The sequence below is a fragment of the Podarcis erhardii genome, assembly GCF_964252035.2.
Source record: "Podarcis erhardii genome assembly, chromosome: 13".
NCBI classification, from domain to species: domain Eukaryota; kingdom Metazoa; phylum Chordata; class Lepidosauria; order Squamata; family Lacertidae; genus Podarcis; species Podarcis erhardii.
The window spans coordinates 28800253-28816343 of NC_138502.1; the positions used below are offsets into that span (position 1 = coordinate 28800253).

The 16091-nt window shown below is 45.5% G+C and overlaps 1 protein-coding gene across 1 annotated transcript; it reads right to left on the reverse strand.

The window, feature by feature from the left end:
* Positions 1–2089: 2089 nt before the first annotated feature.
* LOC309328058 (keratin, type I cytoskeletal 19-like) lies at positions 2090–11727 on the reverse strand. The gene is made up of 8 exons (XM_081837934.1): positions 10931–11727; positions 9682–9764; positions 8862–9018; positions 8034–8195; positions 7156–7281; positions 5670–5896; positions 3499–3651; positions 2090–2368 (listed from the first exon to the last, which is right to left on the reverse strand). The coding sequence occupies exons 1-7, from the start codon at positions 11669–11671 to the stop codon at positions 3522–3524; spliced, it is 1626 nt and encodes a 541-aa protein (XP_081694060.1). The 5' UTR covers positions 11672–11727; the 3' UTR covers positions 2090–2368; positions 3499–3521.
* Between the last annotated feature and the right edge of the window lie 4364 nt (positions 11728–16091).

Here is a 16091-nt window from a genome sequence, read left to right on the forward strand (position 1 = left end):
CTCTGTGAGCGGTAAACTACAATGCCTAGAATTACTGAGGGAGGAATGCACCTTGAATGTGCTTTAAAGATATGGTGCATATCCCTCAACTGTCCTGGTAAAACCTGGACATCCTGGGGGGTTTTCTGCACAAGAGCATGGCGGCCATTTTGGGCACCATAAGCTCACACGATTTTGTGCCCCTGAAATAAGGCTGCTATCTTGCATGGTACTCCCAAAATGCTCATTTTGGGGCACCATGAACAAAAATGCTTTTTCCGGGGATGTGGTGTCATGCAGGTCATGTGACTTGCATGGGAGCAGGGTCCTGGAAGATAGCGTCCATGTTTTTCATTGCAATGTGTTGGAGGGTATGGTAGTGTGTAAGCAGCCAATAATTAAATGAGTTGCTCTGCCCACTGCTTGCCTCTGGCCAATACCATCCCTGGGCAGACAGCCCCTTGAAGGCTGTCTGTGACACAATGTGGGCCCGGGAGAAGGTTCCGTTCTTGGTATATAAGTATCATAAATGGATATGATAGAGACGTGGCAACAACAAAAAAGAAATCTGGTTACTTGGCATTTCAAGAGATCACTTTTGATGAGCTCTTCCTTAAATGTAACTTGGAAGCTAGCAAGATGCTTCTCTTAGGGATACTAAGAGTTGGTTCACAAGACAGTATTTATCACATGGTAGGGTGAGGGCTCTTCCAGACCATTCATAAATTAGCCATTGCTCAGTTATTGTGGAGGATCGAGTATCTTTCATCCGAGTAGCGCTGATGACACATTTTGCAAAGATATCTGAGAGCTCGCATGACTAAGACAGAGCTTGAACTGTCAGTCTGGAAGCCCCTTCTAATCAAATCATTGTTGTGCACATGCTGGACTAGATGTCTGAGATCCAGCCAGGCTCTTCTGGAGAATAAATTGAAGGATTTCCTTGGAAGAAAAGGAACATCTTAATCTGAGTGCCTGATACTTGTATGAGATGAAGCACTCATGGGAGCTTGGAAAATTCATAAGCTTCTCAGTGAGGAATGAGACAATTAGTCACTCTCTCTTAGAAATTCTGAAGTCTGCCTGATCTGTTTTGGGAGGTCTGTCTTGCTTCCAGCTAGAAGCCGAACCAGCTAATGTAGGGGTAGTGTGTTGTTGTAGCACACCTATACTCAGGGACGGACATACACATGCCTGTGCAGTCATACACACATGCTTCCATTAACACACAGGCATGCTTTTTTATACACATTAAAAAAACAACACTTGACTTTGTACCATTTGAGACAGCAGTAATTTTAGTCCAAGTGATGAACAGTAAGAATATGGTGACTTAATGTGACTGCTGCCTGCATATGTTGTCTAAGCATGTAAGACCATAAGAAGAGCCTTCCTGGATCAGACCAAAGACCTATCTCAGGTGTTGAGAACCTTCCCCCCGATGTTGCTGAACTACAAATCCCATAAGCCCCAGCCAACAAGACCAATGGGTAGGGATGATTGGAGTTGTAGTTCAGCAACATCTGAATGACCACAAGTTTACCACACGTAACCTATCTAGTTCAGCATTCTGTTCTTGCAGTGACCAACCAGATGACTCTGGGAAGCCCACACGGAGGACATGAGCACAGTAGCCTCTCCCCACTCTGTTCACCCAACACTGTATTCAGCAGCATCCTGCCTCCCATAGTGGAAATAACATATACCTATCATGACTAATAGCTAGGGATGGTCTTATCTTCCATGAATTTGTCTAATCCCCTTATAAATTCATCCAAGCTGGAGGCCATCAGTACATCCTGTGGTGGCAAATTCTGAAGCTTTTATGAACTGTGTGAAGAACGTGCTTTTGTGTGTCCTGAATCTCCCACCAGACAGCTGTGTTAGTCTCTTGCCGTAATGATTTCATTAGTCTCTAAGGTGTTGTTTCCCCTGCCATTCAGCCTGACCTTTCACTGTCATGAGGAAGAGAAAAACCTCCCCATTTACTTTCTCCACACCATGGAAAATTTAATATATTGGCGGGGAGGGCTCAGCATTCTCCATATGATTTTTTAAAACGTTTGGATAGGAAAAAAACAACAACAATTTTGTACGCAGAGGCCTTGGGTGGCATCAAGAGAAAAGCAATGGGTTTATTTATTTTTTTGGACTTCTTTTGTTTTCAGTGGTCAGCAGGTTGCCAACCACGGCACTGATGCATGATGGGTGAGAAACAAGAGTCTGGGCAAATGGCATGCTGCAAAATAATGGGGAAGTAGCATGGGAGACAGTGAAGTAGGGCATCTGATCAACTTTGAAGGATACCGCTGGGCAGATGGACCAACAACAGCTTGGATGAACTACTTCTTGCAGGTAGCATGTGCTTTGCCCATTCTCTGGCAGTTTTCTAGAAAAGATAAGGAAAAGATTGAATTACTATGGCAAAAAAAAGCATCAATGGTGCTGTCCATTACCATTCCATTCAACAGAAAACATTTTAAGTTCATGTACACACAATACATTTTAGATGATGGCATCATTCAGCAAATCAGAGATCCATTACTATCCAGTTGTAGGTATTGTAAAATAGTTCATAGCATGCTGATCTGTGACCAGGCAGTTCACCCGTGTGGTCCTTGCTGTGCCCCCATCACCACTATCCCTAAGGCACACACATAACTATCTCAGAAAATAAAATAGCTGCACAGATTTGCAATAAGCTCAAGGTGTAGTTGTGTTAGTTCAAATAATTTTCTTCTCCTACTCCCTTATTCTTAAAGACGGCTCTGCTCCATAAAGCCCAGAAACTCTCGAAACCATGATTGGCCCATTTAGAGATAGCGTCTTTTTATAGCTCTGAATGCAAATGGAAAAAAATGCATATGGAAACTAGGCTTTAGAGCAGCAGATCCTAGACATTATCCAGTGGACCAGGAATTGTTACTCTAAGGAAACCACGTGACTCAGTCAGTTGAGAAACTATCACTCAGTGGTTCAAGTATGTCAGCTCCTAGGTTTCTATAACTGCATATGTGAGATTGGGACTCCAGGGCCCCCTTCACCAGCTTTGTGCCTGAATTTGCTTATCTTCCTCTTTCCTTCCCATCCATTTTTCCTTCCTTGACGTACTTTTTAAATTGCAAGCCCATAGGCAGGGCTTAAGACATTTTACTTGCCGTAAATAATAATACATACACAAAACATCATAGCTCTGATCTTTGGCCTGTTCTTATACCACCATCTACTTGAGCCTCAGTTAGAATTTCAACTCAATCCAGAATCAATGGCCTTCCAGATGCTGTTGGACTCCAACCCCCATTGGCCCCCAGCGTGGCCAATAATCAACATCTGGAGGGCCACAGGTTCCCCACTCCTGATTTCAGTGCTTTTGGAGGAACCTGGCTCTACCCCAGGCACCGCCTTTGTGCCAGCACATAACACAGGGACCAAATGCTGCAGAGTTCCCCCACCCCCACCCCCATTACCTTATAGGTGTTTGGGATGCAAAGGCCAGAACAGAGTGGGGACATTTCTTACCTTATGCGTTCCGTTCTTGCGATCTAGTGATGTAAATGGCCCCCATGGCAGGCATGACCTGCGGAATGGGTCACGTAAGTGTGGGATGTCCTGACTTCGCCAGATCTTCCACCTGATGTGCTGCTGGCTCTAGCTGCTCCTCCCCCTCCGCCACTGCAGAGAAAGAAGAAGAGTCTTGATCAGTGAGGCTACAAGTCAATTCTGACAAAATACAGCAGCAGGAAGGCCCCAGCCCCGTGCATTGGCCATCAGCTGCTGTTCTATCTAAGCTGAATATTTCCTTATAAGCTGGAGAAGATTGTGTGGGTGTAAGAATCACTTGCAACTGCACTTAGTCACAGAATCGTAGAATCGGAAGGGACCCTGAGAGTCATCTAGTCCAACCTCCTGCCATGCAGGAATCATCACTAAAGCATCCATGACAGTTCTCAACATCTGATAGGAGATCTGATGCTTAGGGCACAGCTTATTTGTCTTTTTTTATTAACTTGCTTACATGCATTTTCCACCTTTTCCCCCATTGGGGAATCCCAGGCAGTATGCGTGTATCTCCTCAGGGGTCCCCCATCCAAGCACTGACTGGTCTCAGACCTGCTTAGCTTTAGCAAGGAGGTAGCAAAGTGTGCCTTAAGACCACAGGCGACACAGCCCTGAAACTATTATGTAAGACGCCTGGATGAAAGACTTCCTGGAAACCTGATGCAAAGCACTCTGAGTTTGTCAAGGGGACAGCAGGCTATCTATGAAACAAATAAGATATTAAATCTAGCATCTGAAGAGTATCCTGGAGAAGGGGCACACTCGTGTCCTAAAATGAACTGTGCATCATATGGACTTGAGTGCAGCTTATTATTTCCCATTACTTGGATACATGATGCTAAATCCTATATTCGATAAGAAGGCAGCAACCCTATCCGATACCACGCTGTGCAGTGAAAAGCAAGGTCCCTTTTTCACTGTGCAGCATGAAAGCATGGCAAACTGTCCATTGAAAAAGAGTGTGATCCTTTAATCCCTTCCTCCAAAGCCAGCATGGCAGCTGGACTTAGTCATGTTCCCTCTTCCTCACAGCAGAGCTGTAATCTGAAAATAATTGGGCAGTGCATGCTATTCATCTTATTATAGATTAAGATCAGCAGTGGGAGAAAGGAAGCCAAGGAAAGCGGGAAAGGCCTGGGGAGAGATTGATGGGCCGAAAGAGGAGGACCTGTGAACTGTTCCACACCCTAGTATGATCCTTCTCATAGAGGTGACATGCATGCCCCGAAACTGATCAGGTTATAAGTGGTGAGGATCAACGCTTAACTCTTTGTTAAGTGCTTGCTGTTCCTTCAAGGAGTTTAGGGCAGTGCTTTTGCCTTCACACACACAAAAAAGCCAGTGAGTTGGGTTTGCCTTAAGAAGGAACGGCTCACCCAAGATTACCCAAGCTGCTTCAGAGCAGAGCGAGGATTTGGCTCTTGAGTTCCCACATCCAAAAGAACTAGTTGCTTTAATAAAAATAGCACTTAGCATTTTGTGTGTGAGAGAGAGAGCACACATTTCTATACAAATTACTCAGTATACCTGAAGGAGCATCTCCACCCCCTTCGTTCTGCCCGGACACTGAGGTCCAGCTCCGAGGGCCTTCTGGCGGTTCCCTCACTGCGAGAAGCGAAGTTACAGGGAGCCAGGCAGAGGGCCTTCTCGGTAGTGGCGCCTGCCCTGTAGAACGCCCTCCAATCAGATGTCAAGGAAATAAACAACTATCTGACGTTTAGAAGACATCTGGAAGCTGCCCTGTTTAGAGAAGTTTTTAATGTTTGATGTTTTATTGTGGTTTTAGTCTTCTGTTGGGAGGTGCCCAGAGTGGCTGGGTAAAAATAATAAACTGTTGTTGTTGTTGTTGTTACTTGACTGAAGAATTGCACGGCAAAATCAGCCAAGCGCAAATTTCGAAAAATGCCTGTGTTTCAGTTTTGAGAAGTGTGAATTGGGTAGGTTTGCCTTTAAGCGCACGCTGGCCTGAATTACTCCCCTATCCTTTAAAAAGTCCCTTTTGGAAAAGTGCATCTGTTAAGCTGCATTAATCAGCTTCAACTGCACAAAACCACATTTCCAGTAGGCGCTTGAATCCCACCAGTAAAACATTGACGGTCTGGAGGTGACTGACTTCTCTGCACGCTACTTACACTATATCATGCTGCCCGCCCTCCAGCAAGCAGCGGTACGTAGCGATCTCCTGCTCCAGCCGGCTTTTGACATCGAGGAGCTCTGTGTATTCATGGTTCTGGCACTCCATTTCCGAACGCAGCTCTGCCAGCTGCTGCTCCAGGCAGGAGATGCGCTCCTGAAGCTCGCCCAAGTGGTTGTTGTAGCGGTGCTCCGTTTCAGCCAGGGAGGCTTCCAGGGTGTCCCTCTGGGAAACAAAACAGAACCCACCATTTCTCTTTTATAACAGGAGTACAGTTGTGGAAGATAAGCATAACCATTGTGCTAATTAATACAAAATAAAAAGGGTTTAATTTCTCTCAGCAAGGTTGTTGTGGGGATTAAATGAGGGGGTAACTGTGTACACCATTTTCAGCTCATTGGGGCAAAAGATATAAGTGGAATGAATGAATGTTGCTTTTAGGACCCATCTGCACTATACATTTAAAGCAATATCATACCTAAAAATTATGGGAGGTGTAGTTTGTTGTGGGTGCTGAGAGTTGCTAAGAGACCCCTAGACCCCTCACAGTTGCCACAGTGCTTTAACTATCAACCCCTCTTCACAGGGGAGGGGAAATATGGGAGGGGAATGGGGAGGGGTGGTCTCCTAACAATTCTCAGAACTCACAACAAACTACAGCTCCCAGAATCCTTTGGGGGAAGCCATGGCTGTTTAAAGTGGAATCATAGTGCTTTAAATGTATGGCATGAATGGGGCCATAGTAGGCAAAAGGGAGGGAGAAGGGAGGGAGGGACACAGACTAGCATCAGAAATATTCCCTTGTAAATTGTTGTTTTCTTTCATGGGATTTACACTGTAAGTAAAAATCCACAAGTGAGCTGGGCTGTGAACATGGTTTTCCCCAGGCATGGGAAACTGGCTGCCAACCTGTCAATCACCTGATGTCACAGCTGATCACTGTGGCTTGCAAAGCCACATGCACTGCATGTCCCAATGATTATCATAGTGTTGGGGCTACGCTTCCTTGCACAGAGCGATGCAAGTGTGCATTGGGTTGCCCTGTTCAATCTCAGCCACTAAAGCATAATGGCAAGGAAAGGGATGGAGGAAGGTCGGGATTAAAGCCTTCTCCAGGAATTCTGAACCTAGAGTCTAGAGCAGCATTTCTCAACCTGTGGGTCACCAGATGTTGTTGAACTACAACTCCCATCACCTCTAGCTAGCAAGGCCAGAGCTCAGGGATGATGGGGGTTGTAGTCCAACAACATCTGGGGACCCACAGGTTGAAAACCGCTGGTCTAGAGTAAAACCCAAGAGGGGAGAGCAGGAATGAGCACACCATCTCCCCATCATCATTGTTCTCATTGCCCTTCTCCAGTCGTGGCTCGTGCCAGTTCATTGCATGAAGGCATACTGCTGCCTGCTGTAGTTTATTGCTCTCTGCCACCCCAACAGCATGCAGCTTCAATGATGCCAAGGGAAGTTCTTGCTCTCTCTTTTACCAGGCTGCACTGGGCATCATAGTCGATCTCCAGGGCCTGGAGTTGGCGTCTCAGTTCCGTGACCTTGTTGTTGCTTTCTTCGATTTCCTGGCTGCTGGTGCAGACATCACGATTCACCTCCTCAATCTGTAATGTGTGGAATTAGGGAGAGGATGAAGCTCAGCTTTGCACGCAAAAGGTCCCATGTTTGATCCCTGACATCTCAAAGCCTGAAGTCTCAGAAGAGCCATTGTCAGTCAGGCAAGACAGCGCTAAGCTAGACAAGACAGATGGTCTGACTTCCTATGTTTCTCACTGAGGGTATTTCTGGGGCTTCCTTCTAAATATGTGACAATGCAAAGGGGAAAGTACCCATGAAAGTGTCCCAATGAATGGGATCCTTTTTGGCAGCATCAATTGCAGATGCAGAGGTCCTGATGCAGGTTGGGCCCAGAGTAAGGAGAAGTTTTACAACACCCTAAGCCCCACCCCTGAATTAGACTCCTGATCTGGACAGAGATTCCCATGCTGGCTATTTGTCCAAAAAGCACCTGCCCTTAAGAGTAGACCTGCTTGGCCAACATGATATGGTGGAGTGGTCTATAGAGAATGTATAATATCTGTAGTAATGTAAGGGATCATGAAAGGAGAGTGCCTCTGAGCATATTCAGAGTAACTGAGTTTTCCCCCAATGTGTAACTAAGCAAGCAGCCTATATGCAACTAGAAATAGGTGTAAATAGTTTCTCCGTGTCTAGGGTTTGACACCCAAGCAGGCTTGAAATATTTGGAATTAACCACTGACTGTATCCATTGCACTTTTCAATTTTACTTGAATTCTTTACAGTCCCCGTTGTACCTCTGCTTTATGTATTATGGACTTGGAGGTGTACAGCTTACCTTGGATCCATACCATGCTTCGACCTCCTTGCGGTTGCCGTCTATCATTGCCTCATACTTGCACCTCATCTCTTCCAGGATCTTCCTCAGATCCGGTCCAGGGCAAGCATTGACTTCCACATTGACATCGCCGGTTGACTGGTTCTTCAGGCAGGTGACTTCCTGCAAAAAAAAGATTACAAGCCAATGAAACCACTGCCCACCCCCATGGCAGATTCTCACCTTCCATTTTCTACTATCCATTCTACCCCCAATGAACTCTCTAATGAGAACTGCCATGAAGTCAATGAAGGCTGAAAGCAGGAGATCTCTCTCAAGGAGGCAAGGTGGGTCCTCTCTGGACCAACAGTGAATGGCAGTGCCATTCTGGGGCTGTGCCACTTCAAAATGCATGTGACTGAATATCCCTTAATATAAAGAGGCTCCTGCATTGTAGTGATATGTTAACTATGCAAGTGAAAGGAAGAGTCCCTAGGCCAGAGGTGGTCAGGCTGTGGCCCTCCAGTTTCCATTGGACTCCAACTCCCATCAGCCCCTGTCAGCATGTCCTGATAGCTGGGGATGATAGGAGTTGTAGTCTAACAACAACTGAAGGGTCATAGCTTGCTCAGTCCTGCTCTAGGCAGTTTTGCTAGTGACTGATGCTCTGCCAGTTAATAGATCAAAGTTTCTTCAGTGGCTGAAAATGCACTCAGCTATCTACGTCTTAGATCCAATCTACTCATTTTATAAAGCTGTGCCATGTTCAAAAATGCCCTTGGGATCAAGAAAGCATCATTCCACATGTTCCATTTTGACTTCATTAAAGGAGAAGACGGTGTCCCTCACCTCCTCATGGTTCTTCTTCAGGCAACACAGCTCATCCTGCAGGTTCTCACACTGCACTTCCAGGTCAGACCTGCAGGCAGTCAGCTGATCCAGGATTTGATGCAGGCCATTGATGTCAGCCTCCACATTCTGACGGAGGCAGCATTCCGTCTCATATCTAAGCCGCAAAGAGCAGAGCATGAGAATTCCATTATTCATTGCAGGATTATTATTTTGGTCTCTCCGCAGGGAAGGCCAATTGTGATCATTGCTCTTACAGCCTAGATTTTCAGGAGGGCTGCTAGCTCTGATAGGCTTTCCCACATTGTGGGAAACGCATCTCCAACTTGAGATTGTATGCCACGGAGTATAGAAAGAGGAAACGCAGGGAAATATCCAACAAACAAGTTGATTTTGTTTGCTGATCACATTGTCAAGACTTGGCTTTGCTGCCCCAGGAAACATGTCACAGTCCCCCTCATGTGTCTTATAGCTGGAATGGAGAAACTGTAGACTTCCACAAGTTGATGGACTCCAACTCCCATCAGTCCCAGCTAGAATAGCTAATAATAAGAGGTAGGGGACCTGTAGCCCAGAAACTTCTGAAGGGCCAAAGGTTCCCCACCCAAGAGCATAAATGGCGTTCAGTTCTGAGGAACACCCTGTATTCCCACAGAATAGACACTTAGATGGCTGGAAGGACAAACACCCCCATCTTCAGACAGTCCCAACAGCAGACAACCTGAGCCACTGAGAATATTCCCTCACTCAAACAATGGGACCCCATCTAACGCACACAGATTTGTTCCATACACCCCCTTGTTTACTGAGAAGTACTCACTTGGTTCTGAAGTCATCAGCAGTCAGCTTGCTGTTATCAATGCACAGGAGGAGTTTGTTGTTCTCCACACTTGTACAAATGAGCTGGGTACAGAAAAAGTTAACAAGAGACCAGTTACCACCCCTGCATGTGAAGATCTAGTATTAAGATTTAGAGTGCATCAATCCACACCAGATGTTTATCAGCCTTACTCTATCTTCATGCCAGTCTTCATACATTGCGTGCAACTGATCCATAACAGTTCCATATCTACACACAGTTGAACCACAAGTCAGCAAGCCACCATGATCACAAGTGGGTACGAATTAATACCTTGTAGCCATTTTCTCTTCAGGAGTTGTGTCAGCACTGGATTCTCCCCTCTCCGGCCTTGCACATTTTAAGCGTTCCCAGCACTCCACAACCCTCCCTTCTGCTTCCTTTTGGGCTGGTGTGCCAAGAAGCATGGAGACCGCTTAAATTCCTACTTGTAGAAGCCATTTCCACATAGTACACCGTTTACATGTATACATGGCAGTAGCAGACAGCATGGTGAGGCAGTAGTGCTCACTTGACCTCCCAACAGCTGAGTTACTGCTGATTGACAGGAAGGGGAGGGAAAGGAGAGACATGGTGGGGAGGTCAGTGCAATGGAAGCACATCTACAAAGCCAATTCCACACTCCTGACAGTGCATTTGTGTCATGCCAACCTCCCTGGCACATCATCCCGCCACCACTCCTTCCAGGTAAGCAGCAGCGACTCCACTTTCAGGAAGTCAGGTAAGCACTGATGCCCTACCACACAGTCTGCTACTGCACTGTGGGCCTAGCAAAATGCCATCCATGCAACCACAAACCACCCAAACTATACACAGGCTCCCACACAGTTGGAATGATAGCAGTAGAAACTGCAGTGGAACATCATAGGTGGTACACCAATATGCAATGAAGATAATCATTTTGTAGGATATTTTTTTAAGTCTTGCTGATGGCAGTTCTAGTTTCGCACAGTCCACATCACACATCTAAACAAGCCTTTCAACATTGAAAAATAGCAATACCGAGTTTTAAGAAAACAGAGTATCTACTGAATGAGTTTGGGAATTCCAAGAACAAGCTTAAAAGAATTTCAGTCCTTCATCTTTCATGAATTGACGTCACACCACTGTCATTTCAGATCTGAGCTTAAGCCAAGGCCTGCTGTCTATAGTCAGTTCAAAGGAAAGCGTGCAAGAATGACTAAAAGTTGGCTGTCAACTGGCACCCTACCTGGTTCTTATAATCTTCAATTTGCTGGTGGTAATGGCTGTAGTCCTTCGGTTCACAGAGCGGGCCTTGCTTGGCATAAAATTCCCGGATCCGACACTCGAGCTCAGCATTCTCCTCCTCCAAGCACCGGACTTTGTCCAGGTAACTAGCTAGACGGTCGTTGAGGTTCTGCATGGTCATTTTCCCATCAAGGTTAGAGAACATGCCTCCACAGAAAGGTTCGCTGACCATTCCGCCAACTACTGCAGGACCACCCATGCCACCACCCATGCCGGCAGGAACGCCTCCAACCACGCCACCCATGGCACCAACCATACCGGGATGGGGGCCTCCAACCACACCACCCATGCCACCAACTATGCCAGCAGGAACACCTCCAACCACGCCACCCATGCCACCAACCATGCCAGCATGCCCACCACCAGCGCCACCAACTGCACCGCTCCTTGCAGCAACGCTCCCAGCATGAGAGCCGGCACTTCCCCCAAGATGTCCGCCACCAACAAAGGCCCCGCTGCAACTTCCGCTTGAGAACTGGCTTCTTCCTGCTCCGTAGGCACAAGTGGAGCCTCCTCCGACATGGCTCCGGCCAGAGAAGTTGGCTCTCCCATTGCCTAGCCCGCAGGAAGTGTACCGTCCAGAGGAGACCGAGGAGACCCCCACCCTCCCTCCACCAAGGTTGCAGCTGCCGCTGCTGCTTCTTCCAGCTGTTAAGACGGTGTGCCTTGCGCTACAGCTCATTGTGATGGTGATGGAGGATCTCTAGTGCTAAGCAGGAAGCAAGAGGCACTGCTGGATGTAAAGTAAGACTGCTAGGCTCCGGGCCCCACCAGGTCTCTATTTATACTTTCTGCAGAGGGTGTCGCCAGTACTGGTTGAGCTCCTTTCTTGCTTTGTGTGTGAGGTGGTTCCCCCCCCCCTTTCTTCTAAACTCGTAGCATTGGATACTGTAATTATCTGTGCCACAGATCTCCCAAAGGCAAAGATATAATGGGATCTGAAGAAGATGCTGCACGTGTCAGCAGCTCTCTGGGAGGGGGGAAAAACCCAACGAGAAGCAAAATGTTGTGTTGTTTGTGAGACACACTTGGCAAACAGATTGTGGCACAGCAGTGCATAATAGCCTCTTTTGCCTACAGGATGAAACACGGCTTTCCTGAGCCAGCCTAATTTTGTTCCACAGCTGGAATGCAATCTCGTCAATTTAAGGATGAGACAAAACAACTCAGTTTTCGAACTTTGATTGATTGAGTGTTGAAAAGCACCTCCTTTTCGCCAACGACATTGACACTTCTTGAGAAATAGCTGCCTGACTTGATCCTCTTTGAAACGGATTTCGTCTGCCCTCAGTGATGTCGTCAAGTTGACAAATTTGATTGACTGTGTGGTATTGGTGGTGTTGCTCTATTCATTCCGTGATCCCTGATTGTCCTCATTCTCAGCCTCCCTGATTTGCCCCAGTACTTTATTCTGTAGTCAGATATGATTTGCATATATCACGTCGTTGTGCCATTGTATTCATCAAAGGACTCCTGCTTTGCTAGGGGGGGTCACTCTTATGACCCATTTAGGAAGGAGAAAGAAGCTGAGACTGGGATGGGGCGGCTGGTACCAAAGCTCCTGTAGCTAAGAAGGAACAATGTCACTGAATGGGGGGAAGGGAAGTAGCATATTTCTGTTTTCCACCAAAAAATCAAAATCTAAGGATATTCTGCACACAACTCTAGTAGAATTGAAACATGACCCATTTTAAGCACGAAAACAGTTATGTTTCCCAATTCAATATATAGCTGAAAATTATCACTCAAATGCTGAATGAATATTCACAAATAATCAAAGGTTGAATGTGAATTTTTTACTCAAAATTTAAGCCAGTGTGGTGGATTGGTTAGAGCAGCCTTCCCTAAACTGATGCCCTCCAGGTTTTTTGGACTGTAACATCCATCATCCCTGACCATTATCCATGTTGCTTAGGGCTGCTGGGAGATTTAGTCCAAAACCTCTAAAGGTCTCTAGTTTGGCTAATGCTGCTCTAACCACTCAACAACCCTGGCTTAAATTTAGTGCAATAGCTCTGAATTAAGTCTGGCCATATAACAATACAGAGGCTCTACATTTTACAGCCTGAAATTTAATATTGATGCCTGCTATTATAACTGGGGTGGGGAGGTGGGATCATTGCCTTTTGGCAAATACAAATGTCAGTGGAATTTTGAACAATCTGGTGACTTTTCGGTATATATTAAGCATCAATATGTGCAGCAAATAATTTTGTGAAGCAAATTCATTTTGCTGGGTTGTGGGGGGTGGTATAATAAGTTGCTATGGCATTACCCAATGTCCTCTCAAAGAAGCCCCCTACCCCACCTTGAGTGGGACTGCATTATTTCCCATTTCAGTCCCAACCTTAGCTTTAGCCTTGCTGGTTCGCTGCGTTTTTCGGTTCTCCATTTTCTCACTCGACAAAATAATTCCCCAGTCAACATTTTTCTTGTGGTGCTTCTCGAGAAGGGTGTTGCCTGTCCAACGATGTTTGACTTCAGAAGTGTCTCTTAGTTATTTGCTTGCTGGATTTGGGGCTAGCTAATTACTCTGGTTATTAAATCTCATTCTCTCTACTGGCATAATAGCCCAAAGGGGCTGCTGATTATACATCTTCTGAGTCCTTTGTGGTACTGACAAATGTTTGCTCTTAATGAAATTGGAGTGTCTGCCATACGGACTTAAGTTTACCGCCTGCTTTCTGCACTTCAGGCCCAACACCACTAAGAGTTTAAATAGTGAAAGTTGAGGGCTCCACCAGTCTCACCACCCTCCTAACACTGCTGCCCATCCACCTGAAAGGCAACAGTCAAGGAATAAACAGCTATTCCGTTCACTTAGAAATATTTTAGAATGGGAGGAAATTAGGGTTCACTGGTGTGGCCCCTTTTTTTTTTTAAGTTAAAAATGGTTTACTTACAAACTCTCTATATTTTTTTAATATATTTTTTATTAACAGGCCAATCAAATCACATTAGTTCCAAATCACATTAGTTCCAAATTATACAGCCAGATTTTTAAATTTTTATTGGGGGTACCCATACTTCAAACTCCAAAAGGGGTCCAAACATCACTCATGTTGCTGCTTTAATTAAACAGTTCTATCCAGTTCTGTCCAGATAGTCTCTTTGTTACTCTCCTCATCTTCTTGTTGTTATCATATATTCCTTTCTTTGCGATCTCTGATAATCTTCACAAGCGGGTTGAAAACAAACATCCTCTGTGTGGGTTTTACACTCTCCAAAAATCATATCACATAAAGGACAGACGCCATTTCCACACCTCCGTAAAGAACTTTCTCTCAGTCTGTCCGCTGATTTGCCAAACATATCACAGGGGGCTCTGCCAGGTCAAGATCACATTCCGATAACCATACATTCACATTCCGATGACCCTGGTCCTCCTCCCCCTCGTCCTTCTTAGGCAAGCCTGCCTTAGCGAGACAGCCATTTGAAACTGCGTCATAAAACTTTCCTCCATTCCCCGATAATTCTACCAGTCCTCTCTTTGATCAATAATTCATTCCACACAGTTCTTGAACTCCTGCTTGTGATTAATAAATTGCAACGATTCTTCTCTCTGGAGGGGAGGGTTATTAATACTCACATAAGGCAAAAAAAGAAAAGTTTTTTCCTCCCCCCCCCTTTCCATTTCAGTTCAACATACCAGTCTTTTAATGATGATTCATCACTTGATTTATTTGTCCAGCCCGTCACTCCACTCACAGAGATCCATTAATCAGCCGTCTTTACTCCCGATCTTTACTTGATGTATGTGCATTAGCTTCTTTCCAATTATATATTTCCAATTATATATTTCTAGCTACTGCAAACCAGTGCGCAAATTGGAGACAGCATCAGGAAGAGCCGGGCTCACTTGAGGGCTTCGTGCCAAGTGCCCACACCCCCTTCTTTTGATTCCGGGGGTGAATTATGGACACAGCTGGCAAGGCAGTCCTCCCCATCTCCTTGGGGGGGTAAGGGAGGCTGCATACTCCTCATATCAGCCTCTTAATTACCTCGTGTGGGTCGGAGAGATGTTATTGTCAGCCATCTTCCAATGCGCCCCCCAGTGTGGCCCTTATTTTGAGAACTAGATGAAATTATACATCTGGTTTCCCATAGTCCAATGGTACCAGAGCCTTCTAAGCTGAACTGGACATTTTAAAGATTTTTGGGGGGTTTTGGCATTCTGGTAACATTTTCAGTAGAAATAAAACCTAATTTTTGAACAATCCAGTCTTGAAAGATGCTTTTTCTTAGGAAGACGTTTTGGTCTTTTCTCACTTTTTAATGAAGCTGGACAAATATGAATGGGGACAGATTTGATTCAGCCAACAACAACAACAACAACACCCAGGAACTTGCTGTATTGTACAAGAGAAATTGTCAGAGAAAATGTTGAGCCATTACTTTTTCATTATATGTTTTAAGTAACAATAGAAAACCACAACAATATTGCCAAGATATAGTAAAGACAGTGTTTACACCCATGTTGAGGACGCTGTTGAAAGACTCGCCAGCTGGAAAAGGAACAGGAAAGTCTAGCAAATAGCTTGTTGCTTGGAATCGCAGGTGGGGAGAATCAGCAGGGGGGGGGTTAAGCAGATTTTCCATCTGCACAAATTCCCTGCCAGACTTTTTGAAAAGCCAGATTAACACAAAGTGTATTTCGCTCCTTGCTTACACCTTCTACCAGTGGTGGCTTGTCCTGTGCTTAGAAAGCATTGATTCAAGAGGTTTTCCTATTTCCCCATGCTTTCTAGGCAGGGGTCCAAGCAGTTTGCCCCATCGCTGTCTGTGGGAGGAAAACCCTCTTTACTGCTTAATCAGAGCAAATGAAAACTCAATGGACCTTTGCTCTGATTCAGTGGTAACGAACGGGTTTTTCCCAAGGGGAAGCGATGGGGCAAAGAGAAGTGTGGACAAGCCCTCTATTTATTAGAAATGAGTTCACACCATTGTTTTAGGTGCAACCAACCAGTTTGTTAACCTTTCTTCATTAGGACAACAGTGTCTGTTGGAAACCCCCAAAGCTAGCACACAGGTACTGCCCAGGCAGATGGTTTAGCTGGTTGACTCATCCGAGGCTAAAGCTACTGTAAACTGAGTTAATTATC

Bases quoted from the DNA above. Each gene is read 5' to 3' on its own strand.
- LOC309328058 (XM_081837934.1), bottom strand. From the start codon at position 11,671: ATGAGCTGTAGCGCAAGGCACACCGTCTTAACAGCTGGAAGAAGCAGC. The intron at 9,019-9,681 runs GTGAGTACTTCT...TTTGCGGCTTAG, and splicing joins GCTGATGACTTCAGAACCAA to ATATGAGACGGAATGCTGCC. The intron at 5,897-7,155 runs GTAAAAGAGAGA...TTTGTTTCCCAG, and splicing joins ATGATGCCCAGTGCAGCCTG to AGGGACACCCTGGAAGCCTC.